Below are 22,907 nucleotides of genomic sequence, written 5' to 3' on the forward strand. Positions count from 1 at the left end.
GTTGGACAGCTGAAAGTCTGGGAGAGTTGTACCTTCCTCCCCCTCTTGTATATTACCCCCTCCCCCCAGTTGTTCAACAATATCTGGCGAATGCTCCACTTCAATTGTTCGAAGTGGAGTCGTGTGGGGATAGGGGGTTGGAGGGTTCCCTGGTAAATACCGGGGAAAATACTTTAAAAATTTAAAAGTTTTTTGACGCAAGTCTAACAGCTCAACAGTGTTATAATCAAAAATTAAAAAATAACCTATAAATTAGTCAATATTATCTGGAATTTGATGTAAATCATCCCATAGTGAATTGTTGGAGGACTCCACGTGTGCCTCCTCTTCTTCCCCTTCTTCACTGGACGGTGAATATGGGACCAATGCTCGTCCAATCTATCAATGAAAAAATAGCTTATTTTCAAAGTGTTCAAATCATCCCGCGTTTTAAAATTTGGATTATTATTGCTTAATAACATTTGGTCAATAAAACTGATTATAATCTAAGATATGAAATAGAAGGCGAAAATTTGTTCGTTTTTTTTCTGTGTTCAAATTTTTTTTTTTTTTTTTTTTCGGCGCTCACACACCCGCTGATCTAACCTTTCCCCCAACCGCTAACCGGACCCTCCCGGGCGCGTTTGGGAACCACAGCACTTCTCAGACCCCTGGCGCTTCCCCCAACGCTCCCTTGACTCGTGGCGCATCCCTCTGGCACTTTCCTGACCCGAGGCGCTTCCCCCAACGCTCCCCTGACGCGTGGCGCCTCTCTGTGACTCCTCCCTGACCCATGGAACATCCCCCAACGCTTCCCTGATTCTTGGCGCAACTCAGTGACACTTCCCTGACCCGTGGCGCATCCCCCGGTGCTTCCCTAACCTTGCCCCCACAGCACTCCCCGGACCCATCGGCGCATTTCGGGCTCCACGGCTCCCCAGCCGTTTACACAATGTCCCAAAAAAGTTGAAATATTTCTAATTCCATACAGGTTCGGTGAACTCTTCATTAGCTCACAATTATTGTAAGCCACCGCGCCAGTTTTCCGATTTCCAAGACCGAACTTCAGACGAGAAAACAGTACAATTAAATGCTGTAAACCGTTAACTCAGTATATTGTCAACAATGTTTCCCCATCACTAAAATATTGGCAAGGGTTTGTAAGATTGAAGGCTATTTTAAAAATATCCTTGCGTAAATTACGGGATCCATGTGTGACAAATAGATAAATGTGAATAATCTCTCTCTCAGTTCCTTCTCTTAAGACTTTGTGACAATCAATTGTGAAAAATAGGGGATTTTGAGTTTCAAATGGTGAGCATTAATTGACTAGAAATTACCCATGAAAAATATTCGCTTATGATATAGCGGCGAAGAGATAGGGGGAATGCATAGAAAATAGCAAATATTAGAAAAAATGGCATTTTGAGTTTCAAAGGCAGTGATTATTAATAGAAATTACCTAAAAATATTCACTTATGAAATATCAAAGCGATAGCAAAGATTAGAAAAGAGTGGTTTCTTTGCAAAAAAAAAATACATTTAGATATGTAATATGAGGTTAATATCTCACAGAGATAAGTTTATATTTGGGATTGAAAAGGACTAAAAATTGGAAGAAATAGAAAGGTAGGAAAAAATGCTTACATTTGCATAATCCCTCTGGACTTGGGCACCCAAATGACCAGGTAGTGTGTGTTGGAGGGTGGACGGGGCGGCGTCGCTATGTTCTTGCGCGACTGGGCCGGCTATTTCACGATCTTGCATAGATGAGCCGGCAGGGTTCACCATATTATAAGAAGCCACCCATTCTCTTTTCGGTTTTTTACCGGACTGTATGGTGGCTGCCTCGCCCTCTCTGGCTTTCTTGGAAGGAGGGGGCACACTTTCTTCATAATTGGCCTTAAAAAGAAGAGAAAAAATTAGTATCAAAATAATTTGCCCCTTTTTTACAGAAAGAAAGTTATTAACTACAATTTTGTTTAGAAAACTATTGCATTTTAGTAAAGCAAAAAACCCATATTCTCCCCCCCCTAAATTTAGGAAAATTAACCCACCCGAAGTCTCCCCTCTCATTGAGTTAAGCATGTGTTTTATTCAAGCGAAAGCCATATCTTACTACCTTTTATTCAAATGTTATAGCTAAAATCACTAAATGATGAAGAAGCAATTAAGGTAAGAAACAATTATCTTTTCTATTTTGTCACTATTAAAAGTGCTAACCCCCCCCCCAGCCAAAAATACTGGATTCACGCTCCCCTCCCGGGAATATAAAAGAAACTTTATAGAAAGAAAGCTTGAAAATAATCTGTTTCTCTTCTCCAAAATAGCAAATTGCGTCTGCGCCTAATTATTACAATTGCCTCAAAGTGTTTTAATTTTGACGGAGAAACAGTTCCTTTGACATGACCGCGTTTGTAAACAAAACTGGAAAAACGGTGACTGCTAATTTTAACCACGCACTGGAGTCTTGTGTTAAAACAGAACGGCATTTTCACTAAAAATTGACAGAAGTCAGCGGTCACTTTAGCTGGAAATATAGAAGGAAGGATAATTATTTCTTTTTGCGAGAATTTGATTGTAAAACAATGGTGGGGGGGGGGGTTGAGCTGGAAATATAGAAGGAAGGAATTTAACGAAATGGTATTTCTTTTTGTGAGAATTTGATTGTAAAACATTGGTGGGGGGGGGGGGGTTTAGGTTTTTAGGGTAAAAGAAAATATTTTATTTATTTAATTTTGAAGGAGAAACAGTTCATTTTTAATTTGGCTGCCGCGCGCGTAAACACATAGGAAAAAGGGTCAGAGCTAATTATATGCCTCGCACCGGAGAGCCCTGTGTAAAACCAGAGCGGGTTAATAACAACAGTGACGGAAGTCAGTAGACACTTTATATCACAATAGAGAAAGGCTATCATTTTTCGAAAGAAAATTATTTCTTTTTGCTTGAATTTTGGTTGTAAAACAATGGGGGGGGGGGCAAGGTTTTGACGGTAAAAGAATATATTTTATGTTTTCCTAGTGAGTAAAGTGATGTTTGTATTGTATGTGGGGGGGGGGGGGGTTTACTCGAAGAGATTAGAGGGTGACCACGGAAAAAAATTTTATTTTGAAAATAAAAATAATGAAAACAGAACTTACATGTTAAATTGAAGTTGCCAAGGCTTCAAGTTCATCAATAATTTCATGTGTTCTATCCATTGTGTCACAATACTTTCTGATAATTTAATCACATTGCATGTCCGTTATATACAAAATCTCAAGGGCGAATTGTTATGTAACGGGGAAAACCATATGTAACCAGCCCTCTGATTGGCTGGGAAGGAGGATGTATCCGACTCGCTGATTGGCTGAGAAGGAAACACGTGATCTAACTGTTTCCGGGAAAGTCATAACATTTGGCTCGAGCAACAACAACAAATACTATTTCTGGACACCATGACATTCACGAACGATTACGCAATCAAGTTCTCGGAAATTCACTTCCCCCTCGAGTCCTAGATCAATAACAGTGCTCCCGTTAGAATTCAATGCGCATGTGCAACCTTCGTCCTGGAGTTATTACACATAGAAACACCAAATAAATCGACCTTGGAAAAAGAGTTCATTGACCCCATTAACCACGTGTTCTCCCTAATGACTCTATGCCCATATTTGGAGCCCTGTCAGTATTCTATGCCCATAAAAGGAGCCCTGACACGAGTAGCACCCCCATCTCTACTGACAACTCCTTCGATACGAAGTGCCCGAGTATGGAGAAGAAGAAAAAATAAAAAAAATTAATAATACATTGTGCCCACATCGTTCTTTTCTTAGGCAGCGCTCGCGCTGCCTATGATTTCTGTTCCTTTTGAATTTCATTTAATTGTCGATAGTGGTTTGTCGTAGTTTTACGCTTGGAAGATTATTTGACTTTATTTCTGGCCATTATTTCTTTGAAAACTTATTAAGTGCAAAGTTTTTTAAATTAATAAAAATATATGACACCGTCATTCAGCCAGGGGGGGCTGACCCCCCCCCCCCCCCCTTTTGGGCAATCATGCTAAGGTCGTATAAGTAACAGGAGAGACTCCATAGAACAGTATTAGGACCATTTCTGAAGAAAGCATTAAACTCAGCTGCTACGACAAAAATATATCCAAGATTGCGTGACCCAAGGTAAGACACGGACAAATAATCCTATTTTATCTTACACTATCTAAAGCTTTGACTTATGCCACCTTGAAAAAATTACAAGTTTTTGTTGTTGGTTGCAATCTAGCCCAACACAAAACTGAGACATCTAGCACAGTGACGTATAAAGGGGGACTTCAGGACTCGTAACCCTCCCCCAAAATACTGAATTATCTCAAATCTGTTGGCACTTCTTATTCAAACAGCACTGCTTTTCAGTAGATATTTGAAGAAAAAAAAATATTTAGTATTAGTAAGTGAGAAAAGTTAATGTGTGAACTTTTGATAAGTAGCTGGTAAAAACTGGATTAAAAAAATAAAAAAAGAGTAGTTATAAAGTAATACAGAAGAAGAACATACCCATATTCGAGCGAGCACTTTAAGCACAAAATTAAGTTTATAACATCTTAGGAAAGAAAAATAATAAATAAATAACCTAGCGTCAAGACACTAGCCACTCATCGTTTCCCCCGTATTAAATCGTCAAAATTATTTGTTTTCTTTTTGTATTAGATAATTTACTTGACCAAAGTAATTCCTCCTTTTTCTATTTAGGTTGTGAAAGCTTAGCAGAAATTTTTGGAAATATTCCAAGCCCATTCCATCATTTAGAAGAGTGAAGCCTGCTCAAAAATAGATTTTCCGAAGCGAAGTCAGATGAATAAAGTTTATAATTTAAAGGCATTTAAAACCATCAAAGGCCCTTAAAGAAGAGCGTTCCTCAGATTTCAGAGTAAGAGACGTAAATGAAATATCTGAAAATTTACTATTAAATAGATGCATAAATAAAGAGAAGATTAGAATCCTTCTATTTGTTATGCTAAAGGGGAAAATGAACTGACTTTGGTCCATCTCGCTAATGAAAGAACTAATCAAGAATGCGATCAAAAATCTTTAAGCGAATTACTCCAATTCCGGAAAGCGATACGGGTTGTAGTGGTTTCATATTGCTATTCCGTAACCTAAGCCGCTTAACGTAAGAATGTGCAGTGGTCCAGGATTAGTCAACAAAATTAGTCCATCAGTAAGAATCTATTTACATGTTTTGTAATCAGATATTTTTTTTTTATTACCGAAATAAAATTAATTTACATATTTAGCACATAAAAGGCTAAAGGAAATTTTTCGAAAAAAAAAACAACAAAAAACAAATTGATTTGACACACTTTCGTGAAACCTCTTTTGGCTTATCTTTTCGCTTCCTTCTCATCAGAACTGGCGACGGTCGTAATCGTAGTGTCACTAATAGAAAAGTATTAACCATCAATCACGGTTACAGCAGGAGCTGACGCCTAATAAAGAGCGAACAATGGCCCATAGCAAGCGAAATATGAAAAGGGGATTTTCTAAGACACTATCTGGTGATTAAAAGTAAGGAGCAACATTAAAACTTAAAACGAACACAAATTATTACGTATATGAGGGGGGATGCCCCCTCCTCAACACCTCTCTCTTTACGCTAAAGTTTGAATTTTGTCCCAATTATTTAAGAACAACTCCTAAATAAAAGCTCGTTTAATTAGAACAACAAGAAGCTTTTTTAGAAGTACTAAAAATTTAAGCGTAAAGACCTAGGTGTTGAGGAGGGGACACCCCCCTTCATATACCTAATACCTTCTGTTCGTTTTAAGTTTTAATGTTGCTCCTTGCTTTCAGGTGAAAAAACTTTCTTTTTTTTACCTAATCCTTTTCTAAAATGAATAAAAGCATTACAAAATTAATAGCTTTGTAGGTGCCAAGGGTAATCAACTCGCTTTCCAGCTAGGTATTAAACTGTTAGTCTACTTTTATCAGTTCTTTCTAGTAATCTTAGTTATTATACTGGTTCCCTCTCTTTCTTTCTTTTTGTTGTAGTTATAGAGGTTACGGCAAAACGAAAACCACAATGTTTGAAATAAAAACGGGTAATTCTAAGGTTTACAACATAATTTAGCTAGGATGAAAGTCAATACATCGCTTGATGTCTTTTCTCATGCTCTTTCATATTCCAATAATCTTTTCTGGGGCAAATTCCATTTTGAGCCCTTAATGGGGCACCAAAAGGTCCGACAGTCCTTATTTGCCAGAAGTTTTAATACAAATTTAAAAAAAAAACTTTCAAGGGAGAAAAAATTACATATGCAGCTGATTCAGCAATGATAATCATTATTTTCCTTAGTCTTAATCGTAAAATTTTATTTTAAAAACAAATTTGCAGATTAAAAAAAAGAGCCTGAAACCCCTCAAAAATTACTTCACAGCAAAACTAGTCATTTTTGAGGGGTTTCTCGCTCTTTTTAAAAAAAATTCTGCAAATTTGTTTTTAAAATAACATTTTACGAATAAGACTAAGGAAAACAATGTCTACCATTCCTGAATCAACCAAAAATGGAAATTTTTTCTCACAAGCCAGTTTTTTATTTCAGAAAAAGCTTTTAAACTTTTGGTCACTATAGGCTGTTTTGAGCCCTTTTAGCCCTCTAAGGACTCTGATAATTTCGAAGACCACACTGCCTTTCCATGACGATAAATAAAAGTTCAGATAGGGATAAATCCTTTTAACTGACAGTGATAACATTTTACAGAAAATAATAGAGATTTCGGTCACATATACAGTGACCATCATCAGTAGTAGGCATTTTTATGAAATTTATCACTATCTATTAGAAGGATTTATCCCTATTTGAACTGTTAATTACTGGCTAAGGGCTCATAATATAATTTCCCCCAGAAGCGATTATTCAATTATGAAAGACTATAAAAAAGACATCAAAGATATATCAATTGATATATTCACTTTCATCCCAGCTAAATTTCGTTGTAAACTGCAAATTTACCACAAAAATTATATTCGGTAAAGTGCAAATGACGCTCTGGTCTTTAGAAGGCTTGGAGGGCAATAATCCAAATCCTGTTTGTGCTAACTTGTGTTGCTTTTAAATTTGACTTAATATTCATCGCAATTTCTCTTCGTTTTGGGTCTTATCTATTTATGGATAGTAATTTCTTTTCGTTTTAAGTTGGAATTATTATTTGATATCATTTCTGCTTTAGTGTATCTCGTTGCTTTTAGTTGAAGAAATTCGTTTTGAAATTTTTTTTTATTTTAATTAAGAGCTCGAAAGAGCAATATTACACCTATTTGTGAAAGAACTGAATACAAAAAATACAAATACAAACTTTGATGAAGTTTGGGTAAAGAATTAAGTAATTCATTCATAAAAATAACCCTCACTTTTTGTTGTATTCTAGTGAAAGCTCTACTCTAGTTTTATTTGTTTTTTTGTTTTTTTCTTCTTCTTTTTGTATTGTATAATCAAGTGCATTGTTTATTGTGTTTGGGGTGTTTTACTACTGTGTTGGGAGGCCAGGGGTGGCTTCAAGGTCAGGGGGAGTGAGATCCCATCATTCAAACGACTCCTAGATCACATTATATGACTCGTAAAAATTATTATAATTAACCTTATATATTTTATACGTATTCAAGGAGACAAAGAAGAAGCTAAAACGGAATACATCATGCGTAACTAAGGACAGCTATGTTTATATTCGCTTGTTCTTCAAAGTGGACCATCGCTGGACAATCTTGTTTAAGTCAGTGGCTTCGGTGAGGTCTTTCTCATTCGCCAACAACATAAGGAATCTAGTAAAAAATCGGTCATGGCAGTTCTCAGCAAATTCGTAACAAAATTCAGCTTGCTATATGTTCTTTCGGCAACATCAACTACAATAGGTGATGTCGCAGCTTATTTGCAAAGGCGATTGGCTTGCATAAGCTGGTGTTGCCGGCAATTTCCTTCACCTAGGACTTCTCTGAAGCAAGTTGCGCGGCGGCAAAACTGAAACAGAACTTCATGTTCAACTTGAAAAGCAGTAGCGTCTGGAGGTCTTTCTTGGTTTGGAAAAACGTTGGTGCTAGTTCAAAATCTGCAACTGAAACCCTTTTTTAAAAGAGATAAAAGTTAGGATCAAAATTTGTCAAGATTAACAAGACAAGATATGACATTATTTCCCATCATTGAAGTCAACCTTTCGAGCAGGATTCAAAGATGTTGTCTGTAGAACTGATACCTTGAGATCTCGCATTGACTCTGATCTTGGCTGTCAAACTAGATGGAATAATTCGCCGACGATGATATCTGACGAAATCTGCCTCTGGATCAACTTCTCTCATTCAGGAAAACACTTTTGCACTGTCAATGAAATTTTTCATTTCATCCTCCGATTTTCTGTCGAAAAGTTTCTTCATAGCTTCAAGCATCTCGATTGTGTCGATGATATTGATCTATTCTTCAAGTTTTTCCGTTGCTATCCTGATCTTGTAAATGATTTTTTTTCATAGAGATGAGGCAAGTGAGAAATTCGAAGTTTAGAATCATTTACAGAAGGCCGCTAGCTTATTCATTCGACTTCACATTGGTGTTTTTTATCTGTGCTGTTTCGTAAATGACTGAAACTATTGCTTCAAACTAAGTAAGTACTGCATGTATGGTTTCAGCCCTTGAAGTTTACCGAGTCCGTGATAAGTTTCGGAGATTTAGGCTGTTTTCAATCGAAGAGTTTCTTTTTAAGTTTGGCAAAATCCTTTGTAAATATAGAGAAGAACATGTATGTTTGGTCAAGGACTTTGAAAAGCTAAACTTTTCAAAGAGGTGAACAGCCACTATATTCTATAATAATGTTTTGTCTGTGAGCCTGTCAGGGAAAATAGGGTACAAAGCAAACAAGAGGTTCAGATATTTCCTGCTGGGCTCCATTAAATTGACAATACATCGCACTTGCATAGTCATAAGACTGGAAAGCTAGTTTATGCAGAGGAATTCCTCTCCTTGCCAGTGTTCTTATTACACTTTCTGCCATACCATGCCCGGTTTCGTCATTAGCCTCATTAACATCTAATAGTCTCTTTCTAGGTGTCCTGGAAAGACAAAAATAGAGCATAGCTGCTTTTTATTACTCGAAAGAGAAACTAATTGCCAGTTTTCCTGTCTTCGCCTTTTCTTTACCCTTCATTTTGTGCCTTTATCGAAGTTCGGCTTCCACCCAAGCTTTTTCGAATTGGTCGCTCCTGGGACCACTTGAGAAAAGGAAACACAGGAAGCAGAAGGCAGCATCTCTCGATATTTGTATTCTAAGAACTGGTAATCATCATACCATCCTGGATGTAAACGCCACTGTTTCATTTTTTATACTGTAGGATCAACTGAGAATACACTCAGCTTTGGTTGATTAAGACCACCTGAAATAAGGTGCTTCCTTTGGTTTTCGCTACAGATTGGCTTCCTTATTCCTGGACTCTTGTGAACTATACTTTCAAAATCGCCACTGCAACTTTCGACAACTACACTAATTGTTAAAATGTTAAGAAGTTCTTCAGTGAAATCGATCGTTAACTCTTTACATAGCTCAAACACAGAAGATGATGTAGATTGTATTTCCACCAAGATATCTCTTGCATTCAACGTAAAATTTTCCCAGACAGTCTTAACGATGTCATTGGAATTAGCAACTAATGATATAATGTATTCCAGCTTGGTAACACATACAAAAATACCTTGTTAGGTCTTTGATCAGAAACTGCTTGCCCTATATTTAACTCCTTCTCATAACCTGTGTTGATCGATGGCGTGACATCAAAATTATCGTAAAGAGCCGGAGGCACACATTCGAAATATTTTCTTATGCAATTTCTCTTCGTTAGAAGTTTCAACGTTGCTCCTTGCTTTTGTCCCAGGCAAAAACTTACCTCCCGACTTGAACGAGCTATCCCAGAGTCTTCAAAAGTACCCTTGTCCTAGAGACGCGTTGTATCCCTCTCAACCTCGTACTTTAATCGAGTTTTTTTTCACTATCCTGTATACACTTATTTTGAAAGGATCTCGTGGGGCTCCTTTTCTTTGAATTCTAATTACTTTCCCATTGTGTTTAGAAATTTCTTGCCTTCTTTTCCACTCGTAGTCAAAGTTTGACCGACAATACATGCGCGTAACCTTGTCTCTTGATTTTGGTTTGCTCATATTATCTTGTCGGGCTTCAGCTGAATTATCCCAGACTGCTGAACCATCAGAAAGAAATTAATCATATACGAGCAAAAAAATATTTTTAAGGCCAGTTACTAGGCTGCCAGACCAGTCCTTTTAAACCTGGTTTAATTAAAACGACTCTATCGAAAAACGACATTAGAAAATTAAATAATAAAGTAAAACAAATCTATTCTATTTACAAGCAAATTCGGTATTTGATTTCTACAATTGAAGCAGAGTGTTTTCAAAATCAGCCATTTCTTTACCGAGAAGTTTGAAAATGCAAAAGTATTTCCAGGAGAAGAAAATACAACTTAGACCGTCTCAGAATTTAGAACCTGGGACCTCAACGAGGTCAAAATAAACGACTTATACGACTTCACAAAAACCTGAGGGTGCTTCACCCCCCCCCCCCCTTCGAGACATCCCTGTGTGAGACCCTCCACATGCCAAGCTTCATGTGCTGAATAGCTCTTCAGTAGGTTACATGTATGATTTCTTATATATGAATGAAATGATTGATTTAGTGATAGAATTTCGGTAAAACTCAACCAAATGAGATTTTGTGTCTTTATAACTTTATCTTCCAATAGAGGATCCCAAAAATGTCATAGGGCGGCCGGGATTAAGAATAGATTAAGCTTCTAATTGAAACAGGACATATAGGTCAAAAGAGAACCTGAAAATTCCAATTTACGGCTTTCTAACGCGTATGCAAACCAATGGTTTACAAGCATTTTTATCGTCATACTTACCTAAGCGTTTGCATAATCCTGATGCTCCAGTTTTTTATGGTATACAAGCTTCGTGTTATTCAAAAAACGAAATTCTAATCCATGAAACAAGCCCACTAGCCCATTAGCCTGTCCTATATATTTCCGAATTCCACGAATTTCTTTTTTTTAACAAATAAATTATACTCCCATAGGGAGCTTACAATACTTGGGAGCCAAGGATTTAGACATTATTTTTTTAGAGAGAACTGTTGAGAAAAAATTTATTTGAAAGGCTTCCATAGGCCATATTGAAGGGTGTCGTGGGGCAGCTCCGACTAGAGAGCAGTGGATTGGAGGCCACTTTTGATCTTAATAACGTACAATTAAACAGAAGACGTATCATTTCTAGGTGTATTAGTTCAATAAAGCAAAGATACATCTATTAGGCTGATCATAAAAAGGAACGATGACCACCTACATACAATGATACTACATACTACATACAAATACTACATACTACAAACAATGATACAATGAGTCTTGTACCAACAGCGTTATAGTATAGTAATATATATTTGGTTCAAATCATCTTACTCGAAGAAATCTAATAACTGTTTTTTTTTTTTTTTTTTTTTTTTTGCAAAAGCTATATTTTGACTTTATGTGTCATATTGATGGTGCTTTGGAATTTTCAATCCTCTACTTTTTAAGATAGGATTTTCCCATTTTTCACAATAGGATTTTCAAACCTCTACTTCTGTGCTGTTTTGAATAAGTACTTGTACTGGAGTTGAAAACTTTTTCTCATTCTACAATCAGAAAACAAAGACGACAAAGAATGGGAGCACAAAAAAGAAGAGAGCAGTGTTTCCACTAGGTCTTTTTTACAATCCGTTGAACGACGCAAGTTTTTCGTAGAAAATCCATAGATGGCGTTTCGGATTCGGTAGAATGTCCATAGGCCATTAGGTGCTACAAAAGTCTCATGGTCCAATTGACCGCAAAAACCTGGTAGCCATTTCCATCATTATCCTTCACAGGTACAAGATTGGAAATTCACCAAGATTTGAAACTTTTCACTTTTGCTGGCCAGTAAGGTACTCAAAATTTCTGTAATTTTTGTAAGTTTCTTCAAAATTTTTGTAAGGGTTTTATCCACATTCCCTTTTTGTCATTTCTCTATAGAAATAATTCGTCTTTACAAAAATATTTTACAAACGAGGTCAGCAAATCCAATGCTGATATAAAGCAAATCTGCGCGGAATTTCATGGAAAATATATTGTGGCCGTTAAATTCTAGTTCGAAGAAAGTTATCAGAAGAATTTGAAGTTCTAAACATGAGAATCTGTAAATTCAAAAAACCTTGACGTACAGATTGGACATACCCAAACAAACATTTAACTATGGAGATAATCAAATGATCTTGGTATTTCTATAAGCAAAAAGGTAGTCTTTTTTGCAGCTTGGTTAGACTTAAAACATTGATCTGTTCTTAGTATTTTCAGTATCGTTGGGGACAGAAGGAACTAAAAGATAAACAGGTTCAAACCAGTAACCAATAGACAGAGAAAATGTTCAGGTTCAGGCAGGTGCTCAATGTTCTTGCTGGATTTCTTGAGTTCCAGAGTAAAAAGACCGTATTGTAAAACTTGTGCTTTGGGAGCTAATTTTGCATTAATCTCCTGTGAGAATAAGTAATTGAAAAACATCAAACAGTTGATTTGGCAATAGATTGCTTAGTGGTAGATCTTCGAAGCTTTCTCCTCTTCTTGAATAGTCAAGTCAGCAAGTCAGCTTATACTTCTTCCGATGACGAGCAGACTTGCAAGCCACGAAGAACTTGAATCTCGTACTTGTTTTGTTTCTCGAAAAACAAAATGAACCAATACCATATACCAGACGAAAAAAGTCGCAGATCGGATTGCATCAAAATTTGGGTCAGGCGACACATCGACCGTCGAACAAACATTTCTCGTGATTCGAGGTAAACGATATAAAAGAAGGGTGAATATGACATTTTCAATAGGATTTCGGTTTTTACGTAGGTATTCTGCAGATTCCGTAACTGCGTTCTTTTGTCCTTAGACAGACATCAAATTCCGTGGATCTACGGAAAAATCTGTAGAGGTGAAAAAGAGATGCTGATCATTAATTTCAAAAAATTGACGAGTAATTTTGTTTCCGTCATAGATTAAAATTAGATGCTAGAAAACTGAATATTTGTATTGCAAATAACACAAATTAACGAAAAGAAATTTTTGGAAATGAAAAATAAGCATATTTCAGACACAATGCTCTGTAGCCCAAAACAAAACAAATTATGAGTAATCAATGCACTCAAACAAAGTTTGACAAAGTCCATGAAAGAGCTAAGGGGAAAATTTTAATAGAAGGTAAGTAGCTGGCTTTAGTAAGAGCCACCAATCATCTGGTGGAAAAATGTTAAAGATTCGTGTTGATGTTGGCCTATGTGCTTAAGTAATAAGAACGCATTCAGAAGGGTTTAGACAATAATGCTAAACATATTTTGTATATAATGTTATTTGCACTTTACAACGGACTTGGTCAAGCTGACTTCCAAAAAATTGTTTTGCCTAACTCGCAAAAAAATGTTTCCGTCATTCATGGCATTAATCATTAGTTTTAGAAAATAAGTGTTACAGTGAAAAGTTAAGCGTTACTCCAGTGCCGCGACGCCAAACTTCTAAAGATTGGACTCAACCATAATCTTTTATCAACAGAAGGAGAACTTCACAGGCATATATCCAGACCCAGGGATGCCCGATCAGCAAACATGGCCAAGTGTAGAATTTACATGGGTCTTAGAAAAAGTTAAACTGACTTTTAAACAACAGAAACAAAAGACCAACACTTTTATGTCCTGATTCATTATTGTATTTCTTGGAACGAAAAAAAAAAATAAATAAACCAAACAAGAAAAGTGTGGCTATTGAACCAACTGTATAGATCTATCAGAAACAGCTTTTTTTTTACGAAAAATTGTTGTGCAGCTTACACCTTTTTGTTTTGCTTCCATAGAAAATAAAACAAGTATCAGCCTTTAGTATCATTACAAGTATCATTACAAACTAGTATATCAGAATTTTACTTTTCAATCAAACTAGGGGTACTTTTGTTTTCGACAAGTGAACAAGTTTTCGACAAGCCAAATAGAATAGAAGAGGAACAAGATATTAACGCTTAGACCAGGGGTTCGATCTCAGCTGCAAAAGGGCCTGGAATTACATGGGGGTTATGCATTAACGCCTCTAAATAATCAAATATGGGAAAGAAAGATATTAACGTTTAACCCAATCGTAACAGCAAGGTACTGGACCTTTGCTTGGTAATATGAGACCCGGAGTTTGGTCTCCGGGTTCTACAGCTGTGGGTCTATCCAGCCTGCTGCTGCTGCTGCAAGGCCCAGAATTACATGGAGATAATGCGTTAGCCCCTCTAGGTAATCAAACAGGAAGAAGAAGAAGAATGCTAACGCTTCATTGGCTAATATGGTCATACCAGACTATGTCTACTGTTTTCATTAATACAAATGAGAGAACAACTTCAAGCCTGCTTTCCAGCTATAATGTAGATGATCACATCAGGGTATTACCCGCAATTCTAAACACTGACAAACTTTATTTGACAAGGGACGCGCCATTTTATGTTTCCAATGTTCTTCCTAACAGAACTCCTCAGAACAAAATTCCCAAATATTGCTGAGAACGAAGAAAACCAAGGATTTTAACACGAGTAAATGAAAGTCGATAACTAAAGGATGAGTTTTTCGCCTGTTCCACTAGTAAATTACGGCCATTTTTGAGTGCTTATGATAGTCAGATAGATGGAATAGTAGCATTCATAATCAATGGAAGGATTGATTTAAAAGGGAAAATGGACAGGAACAGTCAACGGAATGACAACGACTAAGCTAAAAGCGACACATCCTACACGTGGTATTATCATTATTATTGTTATTGTGTTTTCCTTATTCCCGGCATTTTCGTATACAAGTGGTAGCAGTTGAAAATTGGAAGGAGGCATATTCATTCAGATATAAGAATTTAGACGCCTTTTTTAGTGGCTCAAGAATGATCAAAAGGGATCAACCCCCCCCCCCTCCCGTGCCCTTTTTTCTCCATGACATATCCATAACCCCTAAGGCATTGAATTGAATGTTGAGACAGTCGTTTCATTCAAAATGGTAAAAATGTGCAAGAAACGCACTTTTGGAAGGATACATTCTACACAACCCCAAGGGGGGGGGGCACAAAATTATATAACTGACCTTTCACAGATACATTTGCATAAAAAGGCAGGCAAGTCCTACCTTTTATGGCTGCAGTGATATCCGCAGACTAGTAAGAGTAAACCGGCCCATAGTGACCAAATGTTTAAATTCTATTAAAAAAAAAAAACTATTAAGGGAAAACAAGCGTCATTTGACGTTGGCTCATAAAGTAGCTATTATTTCTATTAATCTTTACAGTAAACGTTAATTGACCAAACAAATTTACGGGAATTAAACAAAAAGCATGAAACCTCTCTAAAACAGCGTCATGTCGAAATGGAAATCGCAATACTGGAATCAGCATGGTCAAAAACCCTTTACAAGAGAATTACAGCCCCCATCAACCTGGCTACCGCTACAGATAGGTTACAAATCGGGGTTAGCTTAAATTTAATAGACCAAAGTTCTATCAGAAATATCCTTTTCATAGTTGCCCTGGTGCAATGTTGTGTATTTGGAAATTTTTAGGTAAAATTCCAATTTCCAAGTATTTTGATTTTTTCGCTTTTCTCCGACCCGGAGATCTGGTCAAGTTTTAGTTTTTCAAAAATGTTGCCTCTTGTTTCTTCTTCTGTGGATATTGGCACAAGGAAAGGGATGTGCCAGAGAATTTCTATGGTACAAAAGTGAATAGGAATCACGTCTTTACTATTCTTAAAAGTTCCGAAACTGGGTTATTCAAATTTGTATGCAGCGATTTGCATAAAGCAGTACACCTTCCCTCTGATTGCTCTTCAACAATCCCCTCACCATGCCCTGAAAGTTTAAACTTAATACCGTTAACCGTTCCTTAGATATTGCTGATGTGCCTTTTTGACAAAGATAGCGCACATAATGTGTGTTGATTTTGTTCGACATCACTTTCAACATTTCGGGAAAGTTTTTACCTTAATACATAAAGCCTTTTGGAGACCTAGGACCAAACATGCCCCCTTTTCCCTATAGCAAAACCTTAGAAGTCAACAATGGGCAACTTGCATAAATTGCAGTCATCGCCCCAGGTGCTGCGGGGGTTATTTCTTCAGTGGAGGCATAGTTATTTGCCCCTTAAGTCTATTTTGAACAAGATAGCAATTACAAAGTTGAGATCGAATGCCTATGAGGAGAGGGAAGCTAAAAAGAGTGTGAGAGGGGGGCTATCTACCATCTGACCACTATTCAACATCCCCCTGGACATGCTCTTAAAGTTTCAACATAATACCCCAAGCTGTCCCTAGTAAATAGCAGAAAAGCCTTTTTTGATAAACTGGGGCCACATTGTATCTTTAAATCTAGTTCAAACCACCCCTCAGCATTCCCCGACGTTTTACCTTAATACCCTTAGACTATTCAGACACAATAAGAATTAAATAGCCCCCCTTTTCCTATCCTGCATGTAAAAAATGGACAAATTACATACTTTAAAATCTTTTTCCCGGGGGCTGGAGGGGACACGGCATTCCTTGGAAGTATAGTTATTAGACCTTTTTACTATTTTAAACAAAATGGCTTTTTTTAAAAATGTTGATCAGTTTCGGGGAGAGGAGGCATTAAAAAGGGTGAGGGGGGCTGGTTGCCTTCCGACCACTTGTGAATATACGCTAACAGTTTCAACTTACTACCCTCAGATATTTCTGATAGGTCCTTTTGACAACTACCACACAGCGTGTTATAATTTTGTTTCGACATCACTCTCAGCATTTCCTGAAACTTTCCAAATTTTTTTTGGAGACCCAGGATCAAACATGCCACTCTCCCAATAAATAACCTTATATGTAAACAGTGGGCAATTTTCATAAGTTACAACCCTTGCCCCAAGGGCTGTGGGGGGATATATAAACACCAGAGCCATAGTTATTTGAGCTTTAGACCATTTATAACAAGATGGAAATCTCAAACTTTTGATCAGACGTCTTTGGGGGGGGGAGGAATTTGAAGATGGGCTGGTTGCCCACCGATCCCTTTTGACTCTTAAAGAGGGTACTGGAGCTTTCAATTTCCAGTCGAATGAGCTCCCTCCAAAGTTACAGGACCAAATCTTCCATATGAAGTGGCTCATGAAAAAATAAAAAAATAAATAAGAATACACTGAAGCCTTACGGCTCTTTGCTCTCTATCACACGTAATACTAGAGCATCACCTCTGAAAAAGCTATTCTATGAGAAACTTTGGGAATCGCTACTTACTTGGGTTTATTTTTCTTGCCCTTGCTGTAGAACTATCAGTTCTCGGCGAAATCGATTAAGTTTAACTGCCAGCGCTCGTCGCAAAGTGACAAGAGCAGCAAATTTTTAACGTACTGTTCAGATGGTACAAATTAACCTCTTGTAGTTCAATTTTGTTTGAAAATAGGTACAGTTTATTTCAAAGCGTTGACGACACAGACCCTTGTTCCCCGAATGTTCAGTTCAAGCCCTAATTAAGCTAGTTTTTAAATGGCGTTTATAAGCTGTCCCGTCCTTCCCCCATCAACATATCCAAAACAAAATTTTTACATTCTTGAAACAAAATGAAAATTTTCCAATAGACATTCTTTAACGTCTTCGTCAAAGGATTTAGTTTTGAAAAGTCTCAAGTCGACATGTTTTCAAGTAATTCTCCATTTCTTTTGAAAAAGGAGTAAAGGAAACTTCCTTTGCACCATCACAAGTTCTTGTAAGCTTTATCTTGTTACCAACAGAAAATAGTCTGAAGCCAATCTTTTAACTAATGTATTGATATGTGGTTAGACATCTCTTTTCACAAGTTGAACCAAGGTCAGTGGAACTCATATTCTCCAAGACTTTATTTCCAATTCTGACAGCAAATCATGAGATTTGAGAGACAAGAGTTCTATTTTTGAGAGGCCGAAGAAACAACTGTTACAAGTAAGCAAACTACACACCTCACTTGCTATGACTAACAATAGGAAAAACCAGCAGGGAGTGAGTGCTATAGAGAAAAATGTGTTTGGTGCAGCATATGCATTTCGAACCGTTTCCTCAGAAAAGGCAGTAAAGACAGTAAAGGGTTTGTTTCTGGCACGTGGCGGCAAGATTCACATAAAAAAACAGAAATCACACACAGACCAATTAGAAATTTTATATTGGATATGTCTTCTTTCAAACCAACACAAACAAATACGAAGACAAACAAAGCCCATAGTTGACAGTTTCAAGAGGCCCCCTCCCTGATATCAAAAGTCCCATCAAATGATGCAGCAACTGATACTTAAAGAGTACAGTTGAGAAGCAACATATGCGACAATGTCTCACGGGGAACCAACCTACATATTCTACCTTAAGTATCCCTTTTACCGGTTCTGAGGACCGAGTTCCACTGGCCGCTCATAGCTGGCAATTGTTGGCGATTCTCTTCTCTCTTTTGAGTGACTATTTTTGCCTGCCCAAGCTGGTCTCAACCTTGCGTCTATAACATTAGTGGATATCTTGACACTACCAAGGAAAGCTCCATTGCAAAGGGGATAAAAAGAGAGAGGTAAGACTTATCTCAATACTTTACACCCGAGGGGGGGGGGGGTACAAGTAGTCCAGTGGGCCATGCCTGACGAGGGACGGGGAATGTTCCTAAGAAGAGAATCAGGACAAAAAAAGAAAAACTCTAGGTCATCTGAACAAAAAAAAGAGCTTTACACAGGCTGCTAAATTCATTCCTATCAGGGTAACGGCAAGTCTTGGCGAAAGCTTGAAAGAAAAGGGTGCCCGTAGCATCATTGCTCTGGAAGATAGAACGTCAGACAGAATTGACTTCTGTTCAGATATTTTAACCGCAAGACTGGAGGGCACTCAACCAAGGCCGAATGTCGGGATAAGGAAAAGCCCTTTGGGATAAGGTGGTGACGAATAGTGCTTTGTTGGGATACCTGGCTCTGGCACCAGAAAATGCATTTCCTAGGAAAAACTTCTCTACGGAAAGCCCCTTAAGCGAGCCGCTGGAAATTTTAGTTGGCCTAATCGTGGTCTAGTCTATGATGGGCTCCTTAGACGGGAGAGAATTAACATAACCACATGTCATGTCAAGGCCGATATTAGATACACTCACACAGCCATTGACGTGGAGCTGCTCGGAAAAATTGAAAAGCGTTATGTCGTACTCTATTAGAATGAGGAGACTTGCCCTTCTCAAGTAGATATATTCTGTAGAGAAGTAAAATAACCATATTCTGATATCTATGATGGGTTTATTGACCGCGGGGCGTCAAATGCCAGTCTTGTCCGGGACCAGACAGGTTTAGACCCGTCCCTTCCTCTATACTGTATCTCTGCTAAACGGAATAAACTTGAAGATAGCTTTTGATTATTGTAAAGCAGTTTAAAAAAAAATACATTTTTTATTCAAACAAACATTCAACTTTGCTCTTCTCTTTAAACGATTTGTAACTAATACTGCTCCACCCCACTGTTCAGAGCTTCAGTCTTTATTCCCTCTCTCCCATGAAGTTCCTATTTCCTTCAAATCATTTCTTGAACCTCATCCTATTTTTCTTGAACCTTATTTTACATATTAGTATTTACATAAAAAAATATATAAATAATAGTAAATCATCAAATAAACATACAATAATTAAATAATTTCTTTAGAGAAGTAAAATAACCACAATTTTATATCTATAACCGGTTTGTAACTGGGGGACATCAAATGCCATTCTTGCCCTTCGTAGACATTAAATGCATACCAATGCTTTACGCATTAATAATGTGCAGATCAATGAACATTGACCACTTAATGCAAATAAACAAATTGAGTCAAAATTCTACGTAAGTCTTTCTGCCTTCATAAGTCTTGCTTTCGGTCTTTCATACATGTCTATTAGATTCTAATATCTATTTTTTCAGGTATTACTTCCCTTTTGTTGTTCTACCTTTTATTGGCTATGTATAGTACACCATTAATTTAATGAATTGGTAATTAACCAATAAAATTATATTTTAAGTCTAGACTCGTCTGTGGTTGGAGGATGGTGTCTAAGTGACCTCTCGTCATTCTTGGGCCGTTGAATAAATAAGATGTTTGTGCATCTCAACAGCAGAAGAATCCAAAGAGAGATACAAAGAAACAAATTGACTGACTTAGTCAAGTGCGATATAAAAAATAAAAATAAAAATCTACCCTCTAACCAAAATGAGAATGAGAAGGAGCTGTGCATGGAGGCGAAAAGACTTGCAGAAACTATGGAAATTAGTTTTATTCAAGCATCCCCCCCTGACACCAATTGACAAAGGGGGGCCAATAAATAGTTAATGAATTCTGAATTAAGTCAAAAAAGAAAAACGACCCAAATGGTACTAAGAATTACCGTTCAAACGAATGTCCTGGAGACTGGGATATTTTATTTGGATTAAAATTCCAAAAAAAAATCGAAATTTTTGTAATAGGACTTTTTGTGAAAATATAGTCAGAAGAAGTTACCATTAAGCTACTAAAGGGTCTAAGAAAGAAAATCCGGGGCAACTCGGTAGTTTTGAAGGCAGATGGCACACTCAGAATAGACCCAGAAAAGACCCTCAGGCTTGGATATATTAAAAAAAAAAAAAAAACAGAAAACGTTAGCCCTATAGTCCAGGACATTTAGCTCAAAAAAGTGTCGAACCCGGACAAAATTGCAATATAAACGAAAATGGTACCAAAATGATCAGAAAAAAATTCTGTACAACACACTTAAAGTCCCCATAAATACGAGTGGGGCGAGTACCCAAAAAACAGGGGAAAAGGGGGAAATGCGGGGGAAAATGGGAAAAATGCCGAACATACCCAGAAAATAGTTTAAAGTGAGTTTTCTGAGGTTTTCACATACGCTGATTACGAAATTGACATCTAAAATTCAGCATAGAAAAAGAGTACTATGGAAAACGGGGGAACAGGGGAAAGAGGGGAGAAAAGAGAAGAATACTGGGTAGGGGTAGAAAGCGGTTTGAAAGATATTTTCTGGGGTATTCCTATCTGGTGATTACGAAATTAAGAACTAAAATGATATAAAAAAATTGATTAACATAAAACGGGGAAATGGGGGGGGAGGGAGGGGACACAGGGAAATATACAGGGTAGGGGTAGAAAGCATGTGGAAATGTTTACAAATGTTAATACAGGAGATCTATAGAGGTTCGGCTTCCCCATAGGCTTAGAAAAGGCAAAAAAAAACTCGAAAAAGAAATACGGAAAGAGACTGAAATGATTTTATTCCGTATTCCTCGCCGTTATCAACACGTGCATGGGTTCGTCAACATAATCCTGTTCTAATTCGACATTCAGTAAAAGAAGCAAGGTAGACTAGTCACCGCAGAGTTCCAGTGCCGACGACAAAACCTTATGTGTGATCCTTATGATTCAATCTGTGACAGCTATGTTAGTTTCGTTACTCGACATTCTACCTCCCCTGCGGTTGTCTTCGATAGATCCAGCGCTGGTCCACCCACGGAAGATGCTACCTACAACCGACAGTGTAAGGGAAGCCCACATCAAGTGATCGATTTCAGTTTAGGGATGAAGCTCCAGAAAAAGAAGGAAGAGTTTTTGAGCAACTCTCAGAACAAACAGCGAATTATAAGCTACATCGGGAAAAACTCAGAGCCAAAGGATTTGAAGTCGTCCATGCGAAGGACGATGCTGACTATCTAATCGTGAAGACTGCCGTAACGAAAGCAGAAAACTCTGAAACAATAGTTCTTGGCAACGACACTGGCCTTCTGATTCTACTCTTGTATCACCTCCCGCCTAATGCAAAAAACCTTTTCTTCGAATCGTCAACGAACGCAAAAGAAGCCATAACACGGTTCTGGTGCCTCAACGAAGTTAAAAAAAAAAATGGGAGAAGTATCCAGGCTACTTCTGGTAGGGCACGCACTCTTGGGATGTGACACGACCTCACGAGTTTTTGGACTTGGAAAGCAAGCTGTGCTACCTCTTTTGAAGAAGAGCGAAGTGTTCAGAAAAAAATGCGAAGTGTTTCTGGATGAATCATCGTCTTAAGATGAAATTGTGAAAGCGGGGGAATATCTTCTCCTCAGCTTGTATAAAGCACGACCAAACGAAGATCTCACTAAGCTGCGATATCGAATTTTCTTGGAAAAAATTTCTTTGTCAAATACTATGGCGTTTGTTAAACCTGAAAGGCTTCTGCCAACTGAAGCTGCAGCTTCATTCCACTCCCAGCGAGTGCGCCTCCAGGTATCCCATTGGAAAGAGGAACCAGCTGACCTCGACCCGGCTGACTGGGGTTGGGTCCTCAGAGACCATAAATACTCACCTGTGATGACCGATTTGTTGCCCGCACCTCAGACTCTTTTGAGTGTCGTGAGATACAACTGTAAGACAGGCTGCGAGAACTCGCGATGCAGCTGCAAGAAAAATGGATTAGCGTGTACGTTCACGTGCGGAGAATGTCAGGGTATCAACTGTTTGAACAGGGACAAAGAGATTGTCGAAGACGAGGAGCTCGACTAGTGACATCAATGCTGTGTTTTTCAAGTCAACTCTACTGCCTTAAAAAGTGCAGATTTTACCTATAGTTACTGAAGTTCTTTTTTTAGTTTTTTATTCAACGATATTGCCTTCGAAAGTACAAATTTTACCTATAATAGCTGAACTTTTATACTGTAATCACTGCCAAGCGGTTGTTTTCTTTATGTTTAGTAATTCAAATGGTTTTAAGAAATGTCTGTGATTCAAGAAAGTAAAAGTTTGATACTTAAGCGAGTTATTTTGTCCATAGGCCTACTTATTAGCCATTAGCAGCTGGCTCAGGAGTCAGGCTTCCCTTCCCTTTTTCCG

The 22,907-nt window shown here is 37.7% G+C and overlaps 1 protein-coding gene across 1 annotated transcript in view; it reads left to right on the forward strand.

The window, feature by feature from the left end:
- Positions 1-22,907, forward strand: part of LOC148946077 (E3 ubiquitin-protein ligase MIB1-like) — a 167,222-nt gene that overhangs the window by 135,437 nt on the left and 8,878 nt on the right. The window contains exons 6-7 of the mRNA XM_089097596.1: positions 7,618-7,737; positions 14,195-14,330. Coding sequence (XP_088953722.1) covers positions 7,618-7,737; positions 14,195-14,330 — 256 coding nt within the window. The remainder of the gene's footprint in view (positions 1-7,617; positions 7,738-14,194; positions 14,331-22,907) is intronic.

The sequence above is a fragment of the Artemia sp. Qi Xiang Cuo genome, chromosome 12 (genome assembly GCF_049724085.1).
Source record: "Artemia sp. Qi Xiang Cuo chromosome 12, ASM4972408v1, whole genome shotgun sequence".
NCBI classification, from domain to species: domain Eukaryota; kingdom Metazoa; phylum Arthropoda; class Branchiopoda; order Anostraca; family Artemiidae; genus Artemia; species Artemia sp. Qi Xiang Cuo.